This window comes from Condylura cristata, unplaced genomic scaffold (assembly GCF_000260355.1).
Source record: "Condylura cristata isolate star-nosed mole 26May11 unplaced genomic scaffold, ConCri1.0 scaffold00013, whole genome shotgun sequence".
NCBI lineage: Eukaryota > Metazoa > Chordata > Mammalia > Eulipotyphla > Talpidae > Condylura > Condylura cristata.
The window spans coordinates 8,459,097-8,480,435 of record NW_004567114.1 but is presented as its reverse complement, the minus strand read 5'-3'; the positions used below and the strand labels follow the sequence as shown (position 1 = coordinate 8,480,435).

At 38.8% G+C, this 21,339-nt stretch overlaps 1 protein-coding gene across 1 annotated transcript in view; it reads right to left on the bottom strand.

Annotated features, from left to right (window-relative positions):
• Positions 1-7,101: 7,101 nt before the first annotated feature.
• Positions 7,102-21,339, bottom strand: part of SMEK1 (SMEK homolog 1, suppressor of mek1 (Dictyostelium)) — a 25,815-nt gene continuing 11,577 nt past the window's right edge. The window contains exons 6-14 of the mRNA XM_004681624.2: positions 20,843-20,959; positions 19,108-19,239; positions 18,905-19,007; positions 17,430-17,588; positions 12,647-12,816; positions 11,737-11,879; positions 10,884-11,074; positions 10,406-10,632; positions 7,102-8,358 (exon numbers count right to left, since the gene is read on the bottom strand). Coding sequence (XP_004681681.1) covers positions 8,245-8,358; positions 10,406-10,632; positions 10,884-11,074; positions 11,737-11,879; positions 12,647-12,816; positions 17,430-17,588; positions 18,905-19,007; positions 19,108-19,239; positions 20,843-20,959 — 1,356 coding nt within the window. The 3' untranslated portion in view covers positions 7,102-8,244. The remainder of the gene's footprint in view (positions 8,359-10,405; positions 10,633-10,883; positions 11,075-11,736; positions 11,880-12,646; positions 12,817-17,429; positions 17,589-18,904; positions 19,008-19,107; positions 19,240-20,842; positions 20,960-21,339) is intronic.

Sequence of the window (21,339 nt, the reverse complement as noted above, 5' to 3'; positions counted from 1 at the left end):
CGCGCAGCTCCAGGTGCCGCCGCGAGGCCCCCACGCTGCGCGCCTCGCGCCCTGGGGTCAGTCGCGAGGGCAGGGGGGGCGCTGGCCGGGTGGCCCAAGGAGGAAACTTTATGTGGAGTTGAGCCCCGAGAGCGCGGCCTCCCGCGCCCCGACCGTGCTGCCTTCCACACGTCCCCGCCGGAAGCCGCTTCCCACCTGTGCCCGCCCCCGCTGCGCCCCCAACCCCCAACAGACTAACGCCTCCGCCCCCGTGCCAGAAAAATCAAATCCCGGGTTCCGACCCGGAAGACACAGCAGCGGCTTGGTGCAGGCGACCGGGGAAAGGGCGGGTTCCAGCTGGATGCAAAGGCAGCGGGGAGTCAGCCCTCCCCGCCGAGAGCCCGCGGGGGACCCGGTTCAGTCCGGCGCTGTCGCGCACCTCGGGCCGTGGGTGATTTCACAGAACGATTCAGACGGGGTTCAAAGCACGATTATAAACGACTGAACTAATGTAATGGCCACGCGTGCCCCTGAGATAAGCCAATCGGTGCGGGGCTGACTGGCAGCCCCTAGTTAGTGCCGGGCAAGTATACAGTAGGCACCAAATGGCTGCCGGGGTGGGGGAGACTGGTAGTCGCTTGAAAGTTGGAGGTGTCTCGTGTTGGGGCTGCGGCATCTGCCGGCGAAGTGTGGTATTACTGCCGGGTTGGCGGGTGAGGGAGCGGCCCCCAGAGCTGAGGGCTCCCTAAAACTGTGAGGGCTCCCTAAAGAGAGTGCGGGAGTCAGGGCAACAGGAGCGGGAGGCTGCCCAGGACCTAAAGTTTACGTGGTTTCCGTGTGCACCAGAAGTTCATTCAGCTTTTCCTTAATTGCGCATCTCCCAGAATCGGGCGAAGGCAGGTGTACCGGGTTTCTTACAGGGGCCGGGTGATGTGAGCGAACGGAATTGAGTGTTGCTGGAGGTTTGCTCACCGATCCCAGCCCTTGGAAAGAGGAAGAGGGGACCTTTGCTTGGTAATTAGCTTAATTTTTCCCTTAGAAAAGCTTGGACAAATGTTTCCTCGCAGTGTGGCGCGGTTTTTCCCATCCTGGGGAGAAAATTTGTCTCTGGGCTACAGGCATGTCAGGAATTTCTGTTGGGGTCGCTTAGCAGCTGTGCTGGTTCGTGGCCAGTGATGAGTCCCCTCCTCACTCGGAGAAGGAGCTGACTGTCAGGCATCATTTCCAAATGCTTTCTCTTGTGGGTGACTTTTTACTCTTTATCTCTTGAAGTGCTTTTTCTTTTTGATTTTATGAACTCCAGTCTGTTTATTTTTTTCTTTTGTTGCCTGTTGTATATCCAGGAAATCATTGCCAAATCCACTGATAAGAGGTTTTCTTGTCTGATGGTCTCTCCTAAGTGTTTCATTATTTAGGGTCTTACTCTAGGTCTTTGATCCATTTTAAGTTAATTTTTGTAAATGATTTTAGGTAGGGATCCAGATCCATTCTTCCACATATGCTATCTGGGATTCCCAGCACCATCTGTTGAAAAGACTCATTTTTCCCCCAAGAGAAACTTTGCCACCTTTATCAAAAACCATCTGATCATCCACAGGGATTACAACTGGGATGGAAAAGGGACACAAAATGATGTAAATAAATAAATAAAGTCATGCCATAAACAAAAAATCATCTGATCATTTATGCAAGGGTTTGTTTCTGGGCTCTCTTTTCTATTCCATTGAGCAGATTGTCTTTATGTCAAACCACACTGCTTTGATTAGTGTAATTTTTAAAAAAAGATTTATTTCCGCATACAAGGGCTGGGATACACACCAGAGGTGTGCGTGTTGGGGGTGGGAGGGTCGGGGAAAGGATTCACCAGAGACAGAGTGGGGAGCAGAACAGGCGGACTGATGAAGTACATTGGTGAGGGGAGCAGTGGGGAGACAGGAGAGGTCTGCCACGCCACAAGGGGTCACTCCCTGGCTGGGGATGGAACGAACGCGTGCTGAGTGGCTGTGGTCAGCTTCACAGTGCTGCGCTTTAACCTGTTGTCACCAGGGAGGCCCATCTTCTTTCATTTTTTCAACAATGTATTATTGTTTTCAACTCTTTCACATACTTGGTTAATTCCCAAGTTTTTAAATTTGTTTTGATAGGCCTCCCTGGTGGCTCAGGGGTTAAAGACACAGTGCTACCAAGATACTGCAGCTATATCAAGATACTGCAACTACTGCAATAGGGGTTCTATCCCGGCCAGGGAGCTGAACCACAGGGAGTGACAGACCTGTCCTGTCTCACCCCCTGCTCCTCTCAGTGGGTATTTCAATAGATCTGCCTCTTCTGCTCCCCACTCTGTCTCTGGTGAGTCCTCTTACCCCCCACACCTCTGGCTTACACTCCTATTTTGTATGCATAAATAAGTCTTTTTAAAAAATACAGCCCTTTGGCCCTCCCTGGTGGTGCAGAGGGCTAAAGCACAGCACTGAGAAGCTAAAGCCACTTCTGCATGAGTTCGATCCCTGCCTGCCCCGGAGGAGATCCAGACCTCTCCTGACCCGCCTGTTCTGCTCCCCACTCCCCTCAGCACTGTACTTCATCCATCTGCCTGTTCTGCTCCCCACTCTGTCTCTGGTGAAGCCTCTCGCTGCCCCTGAGCCTCTGGCCTGTACCCCAGTTCTGTATGTACAAATAAATAAATCTTAAAAAAAAAATACAACCCTTTAAAAATATATTTCTACATAAAGCAGTATAAAATATACACATAGAGCAGAAATTATGTTCTATGATAATTTTATATTCTGTTACCGATCTAACATTTTGAAACATTATTAAAATACTGAAATAAGTTACTATTGTCAAATGCAATAATTAATGGATGTGGGGTCCTTTGGGATTTAATGCACAAGAATGTCTACTCCAACCTGCTTTGTGTGTGTGTCAGATTGCCACACGGGGAGAAATTTCAACAAATTATTTAAAAGAAATTTTCTTTTCAGAAAACAGGAAACAATTCACTATAGTTGGCAATGCTGAAGTCAAAAGATTACATTGAAAACCAGGAAGTTCAAATAAACATCGTTCAATTTCTTTTGCCTGTAATATGCTCTTAAAGGTATAGGTTGAACCCCATGAATTTTTCTTTTAAGATACAAGAACAATAGCAGGCCAGAAGTATAGAGGAACAGTGAGAGGACCCACCAGAGACAGAATAAGCAGGACAAGGAGATCCACTGAAACACTCTGCTGAGAGGAGCAGCAGGTGAGACAGGAGAGGTCTGCTGTGCCACGCCAGTCAGCTCCCTGGCCGGGGATGGAGCTCCTGTTGTAATGGCTGTCAATGGATGCATGCTAAGGTTTAACCCATTGTCACACAGGGAGGCCCTATTGTATTTTATTTTGCTTTCTGGTTCTAATTACTCTCATTCATTTTTTGTGTTTGTGAACTTAATTTTTTTGCATTTTACCTAGTGCTCCCCTCAATGTTTTTTGTAAGAGATACCTAGTTGAAAATTCCTTCAGCTTTAGTCTGGAAACGTTATTTTTCTCTCATATCTGAAACAAAGATTTGTAGAACTGTGTGTTCATGGCTGGCAGTTTTTATCTTTGAAAAACAAAGATTTATTTGTTCATACAGAACTGGGGTACAGGCCAGAGGTGCAGGGATGGTGAGAGGTTTCACCAGAGACAGAGTAGGGAGCACAACAGGCAGATCGATGAAGTACACTGCTGAGGGGAGCAGTGGGCATGTCAGGAGAGGTCTGCCACGCCATGTGGGTCATCTCTGGGGTGGGGATTTAACTCATGCTGAAGTAGCTTTAGCTTCTTAGTGCTGTGCTTTAACCAGCTACGCCACCAGGGAGGGCCACTTTGAGTATATTTTTAAGATTTGTTTTTATCTATGCATACAAGAACTGGCCAGAGGTGTTGGGGCGGGGGGGGGGGCAGAGGTTGTGTGAGAGGATTCACCAGAGACAAAGACATACTGCTGAGAGGAGCAACAGGTGAGACAGGAGAGGTCTGCCGTGCCATATGGGTCACCTCCCTGGCTGGGTATTGAGTTGGTGTTTCAGTGGCTGTGGACAGCTTCACAATGCTTTGCTTTAACCTGCTGCACCACCAGGGAGGGTTCTGTCCTGGGCTGGGGCTTGATTGGGGCAAACACTGGGGATTGTTTTTCACTAAAAAGGAATCATTCTGTATCCTTTTTGTAAGTCACTCAAGAATTCCTAAGGCAAATTTCATAGGTGTTTAGTTTCATGGTTCCTAACTCAGTGTGAGCCAACTAGAAACATTCTGCAGGCTGTTTAATAAAACCTGTCCTATTTCCTCATCTGCCTCCAGAGTAGTGCTTTAGAAGATGGAATTGGAAAACCTGATAGAGCAATTTCCGAATTACAATGGCATTAATCTGCCTCTTCCCTTCAGAAGAGCTGAAACACATTCCAACATAAGGACATTAAATGCTAGAATCAAGTGCTAGTTTTGAGTGATCACATTTCCCAGGCTCTTTGTTTTTCAATAGTAAATGCATGCCTATTTTTATTCCTGCACAAGAGTACTACTGAATCAGTCTAGCCAATCTATTTATTGATCTATCTGTATACCTTACCACCATCTGTGTTGTACTAATAGTTATGCAAAGAGAATCCCATAAATCTAGCTTCCAGGAACTCACAGCCCAAATCCATTAAATTCAACATTAGGGCCCTTCCTGGTGGGGCAATAGGTTAAAGCGCAGCACTAGGAAGCCACTTCAGCACTGAGTTTGATTCTTGGCACAAGTTCCATCCCCGCCCCGGAGGTGACACATGGCATGGCAGACCTCTCCTGACCCGCCTGCTGCTCCCCTCAGCAGTGTACTTCATTGACCTGCTTGTTCTGCTCCCCACTCTGTCTCTGGTGAAACCTCTCACCCTCTGCATTTCTGGCTTGTGCCCCAGTTCTGTATGAATAAATAAGTAAATCTTTAAAAAAAATAAAATAAACAGACCAATGTGGTCAATGAAATCTATAGTTGTGGCCAGATGCTCAAAAGACCACTTACAGGTAGGTACTAGAGCCCAGATGAGCAACCAGACAGGCTCTAGGCTTCACATGGGGGTTACTGAAATTACATGATAGTATTAACAAGGGACCATTAAGTTCATAAATTACCCTAGGGCCCAAAGGTGCAAAGGACAAGAGATCTTGTGTTCCCTTTCTATCCACATAGGGAATTAAAAAAAAAAATTTTATGCATACAGAACTGGGGTATAGGCCAGAGGTGGAGGGGCAGTGAGAGGATTCACCAGAGACAGAGTGGGGAGCAGAAGAGGCCGACTGATGAAGCACACTGCTGAGGGGAGCAGCGGGCAGGTTAGGAGGTCTGCTGTGCCATGTGGGTCAGCTCCCTGACCAGGGATCAAATGTGTGCTGCCATAGCTGTGTATGTAGCTTTATAGTGCCATGTTTTAACCCCTTGTGCCACCAGGGAGGGGCTGAACCCTAGCATTTAAGGGGCAAAGGGAGCTAAAACATGGGTCAGAAATGCTAAAACACATGGTGGTGTAGCTACAAAATGTATCGATTACAAAGTGGCCAATAACAAATGCAGCCTGTCATGTTATTTAAGGGTGAAAGATTCATGGAATTTCAGGCAGGATGTGACTTACCACCAGAGCAGTTTCTTTGGAAAAGTGGCATCAGTGGGTTTCAAAAAACCCATTTAGAGTCATGTTGATGAAAACTATGCCCAGAGTTCACAGAACTTACTTAACCTAGAATAAAGAAATTATGTCTCAAGGGCCAGTTTAAAGACCGAAGGATCTGACTCCAGCGGTTAAGGCATTTGTCTAGAGAGGGTGTTTAGTTTCTATCCAGATTTATCATTCTAAAGAGTCAAGGTAAGTTACTAAGGCCAGAGAGAAATCAGCTTTAGCCCTGGGTATCATGTATCGAAGAATAGGCCTATCCCTATTGCAATAGCCTAGTAAAATGGTGAATCTCCAAGTTTTTCTCCCCTTGCTCAAAATGATTAGCACAAAAAACTTGATAGATATCACTCCATATACCTGAAGGTTGTAAATTTTCTCCCAAACGGGGTTTTGACAGCTTTTTGAAGCTATATATGGTAGAGGTCTCTTATCCAGCAGTTTCCAAGCTAACCTTTTCCAGCTAAAACTCCTTGCAGTTCTAACTTGTATTAGAAAAGTCCATTGCTTAAGTAAAATGAATTAGTCACTCCCCACCTTGTCTGGGTTTTCCCTTTTCAATTTGCAAATTGAGAGTTCTGGAGAAAATTACACGCAGCAGCTGAGATCCCAGTATAAGCAGGTAGGGAAAAACTCACATTTCATTTTATCAGAAAGTATCAGAGTAAGAATTTCTGGAATTTCAGTGTCAGGGTGTTTCCTAGCCATACTTAGTTGATGGGTGATCACGCCAAGATGTAAAAACTTCTCATTTTAAACGTCACAAAATGAACAGTAAAGATAGTGAGATGGAAAACAATTGGTCATGAAACAATACTTACCAAGTTTGTAACATGAGGAAAGGCAATCCATCAAGGATAAAGCTTCTATAATGTCAAAGGCCAAATGTCACTGTTTTTCTTTTACTGTTTTGGAGTATCATTTCTGAAAACAGGGGCCCTCCTTTCCTGTACCCACGATCCCTCACATTATCAAGACAAGTGTTTCAACTGTCAATCAGAAAGGACAATTTAAAACTGTATGTTTAAGGTGTATCATTTCACACTAGACTTTAGGTAACAACGATGTTTATCTTGGCTAATATAGGTATATTAGATGCCATTAAGTTCTCTTTATTTGCAAAATGTTGACTAAAACAATAAATTAGCGTACAGCCACAAGCAGCTCTACACTATGTCGAAATACACTTTTAACACTATCTTTGAAATCTTCCCTTTAAAAAAGAGGGACAAGTAGGGTTATTTCCATTTCCCTAAGTAAGTTTAGCAGCCATAAGACAAAAAGGACCTATTTCAAAGTGCAGTTTTAACAGGGTGGTATCTGATGGCCCTGGGTGTTACTTAGCAACCTCAGGAGCCACCACTTACATCCCAAACTGGTATTCCAAAGGGAGTAGTTTCAAAAGAATGGAAGAAAGAAAGAAAGAAACATACAACTAATACAATTTCTCTTACTCTTCACTTTTCTTTTTATTATTCAAAAGTCAAATGTTAATTTTAAATCATCTGTCCTCAATTTGATTTAATGTACCGTCATTTTCCAAGATAAGAAATTTCAGAATCTCTTTGGAATACTAATTTCACGTTTCTAGGTTTAACAAAAACTGTTGCAATTTTAAATTCCACTCCTATTTCCCTGAATTCTCAAGACAGTTGCTGATGTAAATTTTAATATAAAATATTTAGTCACAAAATAGTATTGCTTTTGTATGCACATAGTTGTAAGATTACTTTGCTTTTGTCAATAAAAACTATACCATCTCTCATAAAACTCTAAACAAATTAAGAATTGTGATGTAGAACAAAAATTACACATGGTAAAACAGGTACCAGCACAACGTAGGTTATATTACATCAAAAAGAGTTTTAATGGTCCCAAATATATATACTCAACAACTAAGCACACACTCAGGGGAGGAAAAAAAAACAAAAACAGAATGAAACAAAAAAAAAATATGACACAAATGACCACATCTAGAATTCCACTCAATCTTTAATTAAGTAGGGACAAAACCCTACTTAAAAAAAAAAAAAAAAATCTGCAGTTTGAAGGGCAAAGGGAACAGATAAAAAAGAGGAAACTTTATATTCGCCCCTCCCCCACAGAGGTTTCCCAAATCTGTTGTAGCTTGACTAAAATGTTCAGAATGTATGATTTTAAAGGCAGGTCTCTTATCAAAGAAACTGCTGGCATTCTTAGTAACTAGTGAAGAATTGTGGCAGAAAAGCCTATTCTTCTGAGTCTCAAACATGGTCCAAGAAAGCATGTTCTGATTGTAGCAACTGGTCAGACAGTCCAGAGTCCCACTTACAAACCCCTGCCCTGTTGGCTTTTTGTTTCCATTTCCTTCCCTGAGAAAAGGGCGATGTGTGGTCCAAGCTGGAGAGCTCAAAGGCTTAAGTCTTCCCCCTAAATGTGTAATATCCCCTCCTCCTGCTCCATTGAATTGGCACTTGATGAGCAGAGTCAAGTGTGCAAGGCTGAGCTGCTCAGTCAGTCACAGAGACCACTGCTTTGTTGTGGATCTTGTAGGGGGAGGGGCAGAGAACCAGTTTTTTCAACAGGTATTGATCACAGACAGTTGCCATTATGACGACTCAAATTTTGCTTTCTTTGACAATGGTATCGTGTCTTCCTTGTCTTCATCTTCATCATCATCTTCATCATCATCAGGATAATCTACCAGACCCACGAGACCTCCCTGTTCAGAAATAAAGCACAGTATTTTTTAAAAACCTATGTTTTAAGTCTGCATAAAGACTAAGCATAGTTTAACTAGACCAGACCTCTCCACCTCAACACGTTTAATGGTGTACAGCTGAAATTCATTATTTCTTATACTTTCCATAAAACAAAAAATTTTAGTTTATAATCTTAAATCATCTAAGAAATGAACATCATTTGCTAAATCTAAAATGTTTTGTTACATAATGTGTTAAAAAAATTTCTTAAAGTTTCAATATCATCAAAATGAAAGCTACCAAAGACACACATATTGAGTTAGTAAAGTCATTCTGTCATTCTTTCTTCATCATTTTTTCCAGGTATTCCCTTTAGTCCTGTTTCTGTATTACTGCACCTCACTTTTTATACTTTCTCTGTTCTCAGCCTACCTCATTTTCACATTTTTCAGACACAGGAAAAGGCAGTCTGGATGGGCAATACAGTTCTAGCTTTAATCACAGTATCCCAATGTCTATTAACTGTTAGTGCAGGGCAGCAAATGAAGCTGAAATAACTGGTCTTAATCTGAGTCTTTCTCTTACATTTTGGTTTAAATCTTGACCCTTACATGAAATGTTAGTGATACATGATTCTTTTATATATGCAGAAGTTAAGAGTATTCAGACATTTAGCAATATACAAATATTTATCTGTCTTCCCACAAAGCTTACCTGAGTATTAAAGGTGAAATTGATAGAGTACCTGAAATAACTTTTAATTCTTTGTAACTGTTTGACAGTGCAAATCTGACACTGTAGTTCTAGAATACAGGATGACCAAATTAACAGATTCAGACTTTGGTGTTGGTCATGAGAGCACCGGGGGGCCTCCCAAGTGGCCTAGGGCCACCTGTGGCGAAGCAGAACTCTCCTCTCTTAGCTGCTGCTCCTCTGAGCAGGGTATTTCAGTAGATCTGTCTGCTCTGCTCCCCACTGTCTCTGATGAATTCTCTGTCCCTACCCCCCACGTACCTCTGGCCTACACCCCACTTCTTCTAGCAAAAAATAAAATCTAAAAAAAAAAAAAAAAAAGAATTTCTGGAATTCCTCAATTTTTAGAAGTGGTGGTAGGAGGACTAGTCTGTGATTCTGGTATGTTCAATCAGTTCCAAAAGACAATAACCAGATGGGGTCTCAGTCAAAGTAATTACTGTTGAAAAAACTTAGATTATGCCTGGGGGTCAGAAGCCTGTATTGCTGTAAGGATCAATCAAAACCAATCCAGTTACACACCCTAGAAATCTGTCATATTTAAGGTGTCTGGAGAGGGGGAGCGGAGGAGTCTTCATGGCCTATGGTACCTTGGTGGTCGGTGATGTGGTTCGGTTGATATACAACCGAAGAGGTACCTGTATTTCTGAATCAGTGTTGTAAACCGATGCGATCTCAATTTAAAAAACTTATTTAGGGCCTCCCTGGTGGTGCAGGGGTTTAAAGTCAGTGCTATCAAGCTGTTGCCAACTACTGTGGCATGAGACTGATTCCCTGCCAGGGAGCTGACCCAAATGGTGCAGCAGAACTCTCCTGTCTCCCCACTGCTCCCCTTAGCAGTGTATTTTCAATGGATCTGCATGTTCTACTGCCCACTGTTTCTGGTGAATCCTCTCATCCCTGAACCCCTATCCTGCACCCCAGTTTTTGTGTGCCTTAATAAATAAAAAACAAAACAAAACAAAACAAAACTATTTAATGGCAAAAATCTTGACATGGCTGCAGGGCAAGTCTATGTTGACTCAGAGTGTTATGAAAGTGTCAGAAATTAAGTAGCAGCTTGCTACTCCCTTCTCTAGAAAGCAGTTGCCACTAATGCGAAGCCTAAGAATTCCTAGAAATTAGGTGGGCAAGAATGCTCCTGTCCTACTTGGAGAAGGCCCTTTTACTTAAGGAAGTCTGAAGCCCCACTTCCAGACAATCTTTCTACCAATAGCTAAATCTGTCCCTGTTCCCACTCAGTTGGACGAGGTGAACAATGCAAGGATTTAAACGACTCAAAAATTTTGTCCAAATGGAAAAAAAAAAAGGTACCTTTGTAGTAATAGCTGCCGTCTGAGATGTATTTTTAGGGACAGATCCAGGAGAACCTGGGGATCCTGGGGACCCAGGTGACCCTGGAGAACCAGGCAGATTTGTTGAGGGTGACTGGCTGGTGAGGTTAGTCTTTGTTCCACTAGAGAGAGAAAGCTTGAAACTTGGGCTCTGCCGTCCAGAAAGATTCGTTTTCAGAAGCACCTCCTTTTCCTCATTTTCTTTTACTAAAAATGAGAATATTGTCAATAGTTATCATCCACACTCAACTTTTAATCTCCCCAAATGAGGTAGCACTAAAACACAAACAATTTAACTTACTTCTTTGCTAAGGAGAAGCAATTTATGAACGAAACTTGGCAAAATACTAGACACAATTACTGCTGGATTTTACCACTGAGAAGGAACAAAGCCTTCACTACGCTGCCTGAAATGTTTCCCCTTAAAGAAAATTCATTTGCCTATTTGTTCAACATACATTTCTTCCTTTCCATGAATTTACTTATTGGATCCATGATATCATCATCATTTTTAGTTTTGTCAGAGGGAGACACTACAGCTTCTCCATCTTCTACATCATCTTCATCTGTGTTAAACCACATCTCCTCTTCATCTTCTAGTGTCCTGGCATCTCGTCGGTATCTGTGATTCCTCAAAATGGAGCGCATGCTGTAAGTAAAAAGAAGAAAGCAAAGTAAGTAGACTCACATAAAGATTTCTTTAAATGTCTCTAAGCTACTATATCTAGTAGCTCTGAATTAGATATAGTCTTAATAGATTAACATTATATAATACTTATACACAGACTGGTGAAAAAACAGTTTACCAAACAAACCACCAAAAATACACTCCAGCTTTATCTAGGGCTAACTAGTGGAATCAAACTACCTACTAGCAAAATCATACTATTTCATTCCAGGTGTTAAACAAATCATAACTTAAAAGATTTTAAAATATACTGTAAGTATGTGAAGCTGTGCCAGATTTCTTATAATAATTTGTGACCCTGAAATAATTTAAAGCATTTTAAGATAATATTTTGATTCACTTTGGACACATGAAAACTCGTCACATAAATGTTTGTTTTGGTTTTTATTCTTTACCATCTAACTTGGTAGTATGCCTGAGGAAGGGTCTCCATATCTTAATAATGTATCTAATCAGACCTTCAGGAAAATATTCAAAGTAACCATGTTAGCAAACTCCAATTTCTGCTTGCTATCTGCCTATGACCCCACCCCCTCTGAAAAACCAAGTAATACCAAACAAACTAGACCCACCACCACAAAACTTGTCACTGATGAAACAGGTTCAAATATGTCATAATTTACCTATCAAGTTTGGGATTATCTTGTCTTTCTCTTTGTTGTTCAAATCTCAGTTTTAATCCTTTAAATGTTTGTACATAATCTACATCTTCCAGTGCTTTCCAGTAATTTTCAATTACATGAGCAGTTAATGATTTTATATCTTCCTGTAGAAAATTGCAATAAAAAAGGAGAAATGTAACTTTATTTACTAAGATTAATGAATTCATAAACTCACCCCAAAGTCTGAAATACCTATGGTCTTTCCAAAATAAATGCCCAGCTCTCCATAAAGTGATGCTGATTAAGTGTAAGTCTGGGGTGGAATCTGGGCATGTATATTTTAAAATCTCACAGAAAAGTACTAAAAATGGATGGTGGTGGTAATAACTGTATGCTTAAAAATGGTTACAATGGTCAATCCACATCGCCATATATTTTACCAAGTGTGCCACAGATAATGCTGGCACACAGTATGTCTGAGTCAACACTCAAACATAAAGCGCAGCACTATAAAGCTCTCTGCAGTCACTGCACTCTAAATTCGATCCCTGGCCAGGGAGCTAACCCACATGGCGCAGCAGACCTCTCTGTTTTGCCCACTGCTCCCCTCAGCAGTGTATTTCAGTCAACCCACCTGTTCTATCCCCCAATCTGTCTCTGGTGAATCCTCTCAGCCCCTGCACCTCTGGCCTGCACCCCAGTTCTTGTATGCATAAATAAATCTTTAAAAAACCCTGCTATTTAGAATATGAGAAAGGTTAGGAAAAGTTCAGGAAAGCCTCAAATATTTGCTAACTGTAGTTTTACTTTCTTAAAATGACTACATGGACAGAATTAAATCAGTTTTCAAATTACTCTATAAAGACTCATAAGTCTCTTGATTTTCTTTTAAAAACTCTAATAATTCTAGCTGAATAAATACAGAACATACCACTCTAATAAATTCAAACATCTCTATTATTGCAGAATTCATCAGATTGTAGCGGGATCCATTGTTGAGAAATGCTTTCACTACTGGTTCAAACAAAAAACTTTTCATTATGTAGCGGTTGTAAAACTCATCCTTTAATCCAATAATCTTTCTCTTAAAACGAAGCGCACCTGAAACACAGAAGCATTGTTCAAATTACATGCCACATGTATGTATTCTAGACTTAAAGAAAAAAAAAAAAGGTTGTTTAGCAGATACAATTCTTTGTGCAGTGGTTAAGTTAGTGTTTCCAGAAGTAGGAACCTAAAGATAAGGATTATAAAAGAGTTATCAGAAAAATGTAAAGTGTGTCTATCACAAAAAGCGAGTCTTACAGAGTAAAAAAGTATTGAAAATAAGTGAATGACCAAAATGTACTGTACATCTGAAATACAAGCTAAGGGCTAGTAAGTAAATTTAACCTATCATACTAAAAATGAGGAAATTCTAAATATTCTTTTATATAACACCTAAAAAACAATAGAAAAATCATTGTTTTATCAGGGCAATCCACTGTATAATCTGATCATTATTTTTGGACACTCTTATTATTATGCACCAGAGTTCATGGGTTTACACTGGATTACTTGTGGGTGGGTTTGTAGAAAAGCTATAAACCCAATCTGCATGATCCAGAATTTGCCTTCCCATAATTTAGAAATAAATTTAGAGGATTAAAAAAAAAAAAAACACGTGGTCCTCTTTGCTTACTGCAGCGAGTATGCTTTTTAAAATCTTTTAACCTAGTTTTTTTTTTTTTTTTACAATTAATTAGGCTTTAACTTACAGATTAAAAAGTATATTTATATCTTGAGGTATGGGGAGCTGCTTAAGTCACCATTCATCAAGATCCAAATATACTCAGACAACTAGTCTTCAACAAAGCCCTCTTTACCTAAATATAATTATCAGTAAGTTAATGCCCCAGTTATTGTAAACAGTTCAAAAAAGCATACTCACTTCATGCAGTCACATCGTCTTCGGTTGGCAAGATTAAATATTGTGTTTGTATTTTGGTTTCTTTGGAGATCATAGAAGTGGCTCGTTAAATTGCCAATTTGTTATTAATCAAGTCCTTCATGAGCAGGTAGCCAGGCAACCATGCTGACACGGTTTCTGGGTGGGAAGGCAGAGGAGTAAAGCAGCTCAATTTTTCTTTGTTGGCAGAAAAGAGGTCCACAAGTGAATGCCCAATTAGCCACAGTTGATTATAAACTGCCTTAACAATCCAACTTAGTTGAGAGTGTCTCTTTCTAAAGGGACACTCTGGGCAGGGAGTTTCAAAAATAGTTTATAGACTAGTAATTGCATTTTTTAAAAACTACTCAATATTTTCAAATACATTAAGCATGATGAAATAAAGACATTTTCAACAATAAGAGTCATCTTTCTGTGTAAAACTCAATTTCCAACAGGGGTTTAATTTCCCAAAACCATGATTTATTTTTAAGGTCTCATGACAAAAGAACTTTAGGGTTCCATTTGTTAGCATAAAAATAGTTTAAAGTTCACATTAATGGCCAAATTTTAAACTTTTAAGTAATTAAGGCAAGAGCTATATTTTAAAAATTTGGTACTCCAACTTTGCAGATTTTGTGCAGGTGTGTGTCCCACCACGTGACACACTAGCCGGAGCCTGAAGTATGCATGCAAATCCTGTGTTACGCGAAACAACCCCCTCCTAGAACTCACTAAGACCAGGGTACACACACATGGCATCACCACCTCCCCTCAAGAGCAGTTCTATCCAAAAACTGCTCGGGTGGAGTGTGGTTCTGGTGCTGCTTTTGTTTTGCTGCTTGTTTCCATTTGCCCTCATTTATTTTTATCAAGAGCTGTGTTATTTCTATTCAAGCCCTTCCCTCAAAAAAAACCTGCTGCTAACTACTACACTTCGTTGTTTGGGTAAAGCTGCTTTCAGAAATTTACTAGTGAGAGTTCTATGAAGTCAAATTGCTCAAAGGAGAATAGAGAAAGCTTTTGAAATAGAACAAATTGGCATAACCACAGGATTTTTTAATGTAAAAGGTACTGTGCTTCCACTCACGTTTCTAACCATTAACATGTCATATCACTTATGCTTAATTTCAATCATCTCTAAAAGATGATTTATACACACGAGACTTCATATAAGGTTGAGACTTCTTTTACTTAATGACAGCTAAATAAAAATAATCTACAACCAATTTTTAATGTCATTCCTCTTATTTCCATGTCAAACAAACAAAAGACAACACGAAAGTATGAACTAAAATGACTGCAACGTTAAGAGCCAACAATAATGAACAGGCCAAGTTAAAAGACTTGTAAAACTAGCAGGGTGTGTGTCTCTTCATATATAAGCTAAGAATGAATTTGGAAAAGGAACGCTGGTTTCACTGACAGACTTGGTTAGTTGTCTGTAATGTAAAAGTTGTACATTAATGAGCAGATACAAAAAGTTAAAAGTTCCCCCAAGTCCCCAAACTGTTTGCACCTAATTGCTTATTAACTTCTGCCCTTACATATGGGTGCTACATTTATAAACCATTTCATGCCTAATATTTCACTCCAATACCCTCTTCTCAGAACTAAAAATATATTAAATCACTTCAAATTTACATTCTTTTAAAAGCTCTTACCATGTACTAGTAAAGTCAGTCCTAATATAATACAGAAGCTTCTCACATTCTCATTAACACTGAGAATAATTTGTGAGATAAAACAGAACCAAGATTTTTGCTAGTGTAATTTTCTAAATACAAACCTCCACTAACTTAACAATAATTTTTCCAGAGTTTTCATTAAATTGAAAAAAAGGTCAGTTTTTTCCTGTCATTCTCTCACTAGACTTGTTTTCTATCTATTCTAACACTACCCTTTTTCACATTTGCACTTAACTGTGTATTCAATCAAGAATGTATCATTTCCAATGACTAAAACACAATTTAATTTTATCCCTAAATAAAAATTTCCTAATCTGCCTCATTTGTATGTCCACTACACTTCCAAACGCTTCAATATATTGCTTATGATGTATTCTGATTTTTACATGACCATATCCACCTAATGAACTCTGATTCCCTTGATAGTAGTGTCCAGATGTTAATCATCTTCATATCCCTAGTACCAGGTTTGATTCATCAAATCTGAGCTGCAACTGATTACAAGGGGGGCAAAAAAAACCCTACAATCGAAATGACCTGTCTCTAGTTGTTAAGACTCACCTTGACTTAAATAAATGCACCTCTCAAAAATCAATAAATTATGGTGGTAGACATTTAATAAATTGAAATAAAACTGGTGGCTTAAAACTTATTTGTTTTGTTTCCCCATTCTCTCTCATCTGCTCAAACTCCCCTTTTCCATGCTCAAACAAAGCTTATGTTGACACGAGAGAACAATTCAGAGAAGTGTTACGAACTCCGTCTAAATTTGGTCCATGGGCTAATTTCTGCTGTAATAGGTCTGTAAGTGAAGAGTAGTTTAACAACTCTTCTTTTGCATCTGCTATAGATCATAGCTCAAGTAGTAAAGAACCAAAAAAACTGATTTTTTTTTTTGGTGTCCTTACCAATCTAAATTAATGCCAGAGAAGCTGCCTATTCCTTTTGATTGTAAAAGATTAACAAGGTAATATAAAAGCCCCTGGAGATAAACAGCAGAAAGTAATTCTATTAAATATCTGGAAGTCAGAAAATAAATATATACTGACCGCAAGTATCCTCAGTACATAGCATAGTATATACACTAACCTGGTGAAAAAGTGATAGAAAGAAACCTATTTCTAATAGTAAATCAAAATCAACATCAAAAGCATCCTCATATACAATCTTTTAGAAATAATTTAAGAACTTAAATCAATTAAGAAAAACCATTTTTAATGAAGTTCAAGATAGCAAAACTATGTATAATCCTCTTAATATATGGGCAATTAAACAATTAACAAAACAACCGAACTTACCTATAAAAACCAAAATGCCAATTACCAGCAAGTGTCTCTTATAGCCTCTAGGAAACCGTAAGCTGGGTTAGCCAACTTACCAAAGAAAGCAGGCTGCTACATGATCAAGAATATGTATTACACTATTTCCAACTGTGATGTGTCATAAGAACAGAGTTTTATTCTAAAGAGTTCACAAACTTCTCCAATAAAGGTCTTAGGCTGTGTGGGTCACATATGAGCTCTGCAGGGGTTTTTTTCCATTAAAAAACAAACCTTCAAAAACACGAAAACCCATTTTTCAGATGGCAAATCATATAAATATAAATCACAGGCCGGATGTGGCCACAAAAGATGTTTGCCACCCTTATTCTGTAATATCCAAGGAAAGATAATGCTTTATCTATATCTGTCTCTATATATATACCTCAATAAAACTGGAGGGAAAAAGACTTGTGGAATTAATACATCGTCTGTAGGCACTGGTGCCAGGAATTCTCTGACATCGAATGGGGTTTTAGAAACTCAGTGCTATTAACACATTTTAAGTTGCAAGAAAGATGTTTAAATTTTAATTATAATAAAAATCCAAAATCTGTAATAGATAAAATTATCATAACTATTTAAATGATGGGCTGTAACACTTTAATGTAGTTGGAAGACACAGTCTAATCCTTTGGTGTATATTAACGAGAAAAATTCAGGAAAATCACCTGCTCAGAATGTGGTAAAACTAGTTTAGTATTAGTAGGTAGGTATCTTGACCTGAAATGAGTCATCTTTTCTTCTCAAGCAGTAAGAACTACCAGAAGCAACACTTACATAATGCCAAGAACGCGTGCTTTGAGGCCATAAGAACCAGCACTCTCCGCAGGATGTCCTTATTAATAATGTAGTTCTTTATGTGGTAGGTATGGTGCTCCACACAAAATGTTAGTAATTCCAATACAAGTGCCAACAACTGGGCAGTCTGAAAATCATCTAAAATAAACAAAATGAAATTGTATTTAACAATTACCTTGCTCCCCTCCCCAAATATAAGAATCCTAATCTCAGGTAATTTCCCTTTATCAATCCAAGTATTTTAAAGTTAAAGAACTAACATTAATGACTGCCTCCCTTGTAGTAAGAATTGTCCTTTACATGTTTTCTTATTGAACTGAATTCTTTTTTTTTTTTTTAAGATTTATTTATGCATACAGGAACTGGGGTACAGGCCAGAGGGATGGAGGCTGAGAGGATTCACAGGAGACAAGAGTGGGGGAACAGAACAGGCAGATGACTAAATGCACTGCTGAGGGGAGCAGCGGGAGGGCCAGGAGACGTCTGCTGTACCATGTGGGTCAGTCACATCCCTGGCTGGGGAGGAACTCATGCTGCAGTGGCTGTGGACAGCCTCTTAGTGCTGTGCTTAAACCCACTGTATCACCAGGGAGGAGGGCCCATTATTTAACCTAATTCTATGAGGAATTAATTTCCCAAGACCCAAGTCTGGTAAGACAGAGAAGGAATACATATCGATTAATTAGGTTTTATTTCTAAGTGCAAGAATGTTTTAACATCTGAACATATTTCTCAACAGATATGCATGCAGCACAGGAGGTCCTTCCAGTTATAACTGTTCTTCAGTACAATTTCTTTTAGTCCCTATGCTTCTTACACGTGCTTTTTTTAAGAACCAGCACTCTCCGCAGGATGTCCTTATTAATAATGTAGTTATTTGATAATAATTTATAATCATTAATTTCAATTCATTTATTTCCTAAATAGTGTTGTAAGTAAAATACACTATACTGGTGTGATTAAATAATGTATGCCTAAAGTTTCAACAAAGAGTTTTGAAAAATATAATCTGAGCTACCTTAAAAATTACACACACAAAAAGAAGAAAATTCAGAATTAAAGAGTCTTAACAAAGGAATAATCTTCAAAGCAATTAAAAACAGCTTAGCGTTGCACACAAGCTTAGCTTTATCTGTATACCTGGAGTACAAATAATGCCAACTTTTTTTCATAGTTATTTCCTTGTCCTATTTAGTCCATCTATGTAAATGTAAACTGAAATAAAAATGTCGCTTTACAAATATTTTAACAAAATTGTTTTTAACATCAGATTTAAACTTCTGAAAGCAAATTATCTTCTATCTTTGAATCTACTGTAATGTAAGCATTTGAAAAAGAAACTTTACCAGGAACAACTCTTGATAATAATCATAGACTTAAAGCTTAGTTTGAACTTTTAAAGATCATCACTTAGCACTGTCAGTTTCACAATTCAAAAATCTGCATTATCTTACCTTTGCTAGGTTTGTCTTCTGTTGTATTTGCCAGTAAGGGAGCAGTGAGGACATGCATACAGTGCTTATAGAAGAAACCCAGAAATTCAGTCTTTTCTGTTTTCTAAAGAATCAAAAACATTCCATGAACTTCAACTGTATTGGGTCCTTTCAGCAATAAATAACATACTAGCATGAATAAAAGAAAAACACCATAGGCTTACATTGGCAGTAGCTAACATGTTCTCTGGGTCAACTAATGTTCGAAGCAAGCCCATAAGTTGGACTGCTCCTCCAAGTTCAGGGTCTGTATCACAAATCATATGTTCTATAATGAGGTTGATGAGCAAAATATCCTGGTTAAAAAAAAAAACACCACATAATCAGGAATACTTACAACCGGAGACAATGGAAAAGCACTTACTATGACATACTATAGCATCATACCTAGGTCTGTCTTGTTAACAGCAAGTGAAACGAACGAATGACTGCCTGCCTGCCTGCCTTCTTGGTCTAGCAGTATATATAAGGCAATGTTTCCGAAAACGGAGGTATAGGCACATTACATTAAGTAACACTGAAATGTTTTTTCTGTTATATTTAAATCCCTCTGATTAAGCAAAACCAGTTATAATTTGGTACTACTGGATCTTTGTATCTCCTGATAACAAAATCTTACTGCTAGAGAAAGCTAATGAGCCGTAGTTTAGAGCTTCAATGGTAAGACTAGTTAGGTGTATGGCATTATTCTTTTTTCATTATATTTGTATAGATTCCTTCTACTTATAGCAAATGATATCTGCATTTATTCTTCATTTATGCAGATAAAGTTAATTTAAAAAAAATTAGATGAATGCTGAAATAGGGGAAAATGAGATTATGGTACTTAAATAGCACATAGAAGAAATGTATTACATGGAGTGCACTATCACAAAAAAACTGACTGCCAGTTTCCCTGATGCTCTTCTCACTGGTGCGAATAAATAAAAACTGAGAGGGATTAAGAAAACCCCTGTGTTGTCTATGGCCTAATAGTACTAGTATTTATTTTTATTAACAGATATTTTGGTTCTCAAGAGTATTAAAGAGGAATATGACATGAAATGCAACAGGTCAAAATGGTACTTTTCTACACATACCCTGGCACTACAACAACAACAAAAAAACCCAAAAATCTCCACAAAAAACAAAACATAAATGTATGTTACTAGGCATTCCACTTAATTTTGAACCACTGTAACTTTTTAAAGTCTGCTTTCTTAAGTTATAAAAATACGGCAGCAGCTGAATTCTGTGTATTTCCCCACAAAATCCTTCCTTAAATTTATTAGCAGCTATTCTTAAGTAAAAACTTACTCATAAGATTTTATGTAGAAAAGAAAAAAATCAGACTCATTGGTTTAATTTTCTGAAAACAGAATGGCACCACACTTAGGGCTGCCAGGTCTTATACACTTTGAGGGTGCCCCTAACACTTATCAAGATATCCTCTCAGTTAGGTAAAATATCCTGTTCCCTATGGTTAGGTAGTCAAGAGAGCACCCTAAACACTTTCCAAAGAAAGATTCATTATTCTTGATAATTTTGAGACTCTAACAAAAATCATTATTTCCCCATAACTCCACATAACACAAGACAACTACTTAATTAAATGATTTAATAAGTATAACACAGTATATTAACATCAGAATTAAACTTGACCTCTAAAATTATGAAAGTAATTTCAGTTGAGCATTAACAGGTAACTGCTGTAAGATGAACTTTAGAAACTGAACAGGAGCCAATTTAGGACTTGAATAAGCCAGTTGATATTATGGCCAACCTATTCTCAAACATGAACTATCTAAATCTTAAAAAAGAGTAAGTACATTTATAGCTCCCCATGTATAAATACTTACTATTAGTGCAAATAATATTTACCTTGTTGTTTATTTTTTGCTCTGTTAACTTCTTACTTACATCATCATTCTGTTGTGCCTCCTGCATGACAAACTCTCGTACCATGGATGGATTATATTCAACCAAGTATGAGAATATATCAGTAGCAGCGCTTCGCACCTGTGTATCATCCATGCCCTGCGGATAAAAAGCACTTAGTCCTCCTAGACTTATAAAAATATGGAATTTGCGGTCATGTACACCTAAAACTTTGCAACAAATTATTTTTTTAATATTTTTTTATTATAACAGTTTATTGTTACATCATTTTGTACAATTTTTTTCCCATCTCAATTATAATCCCCGCGGGTTTCCCATCACCAAGTCACCTGTGTGCCATCACCATAATCCCATGCACTTCCCTCCCCACCCCTCCTCCACCCCTCGTTTTTGATCCCATTCCCCACTCTACCCCCGCAAAAGGTCTCTGGTATATGGCTGTTCATTATTCTTGTTATTTTCTCGCCTGGTCCATTATACTCCTGCTATGAGTGAAACCATCCGGTATTTTTCTTTCT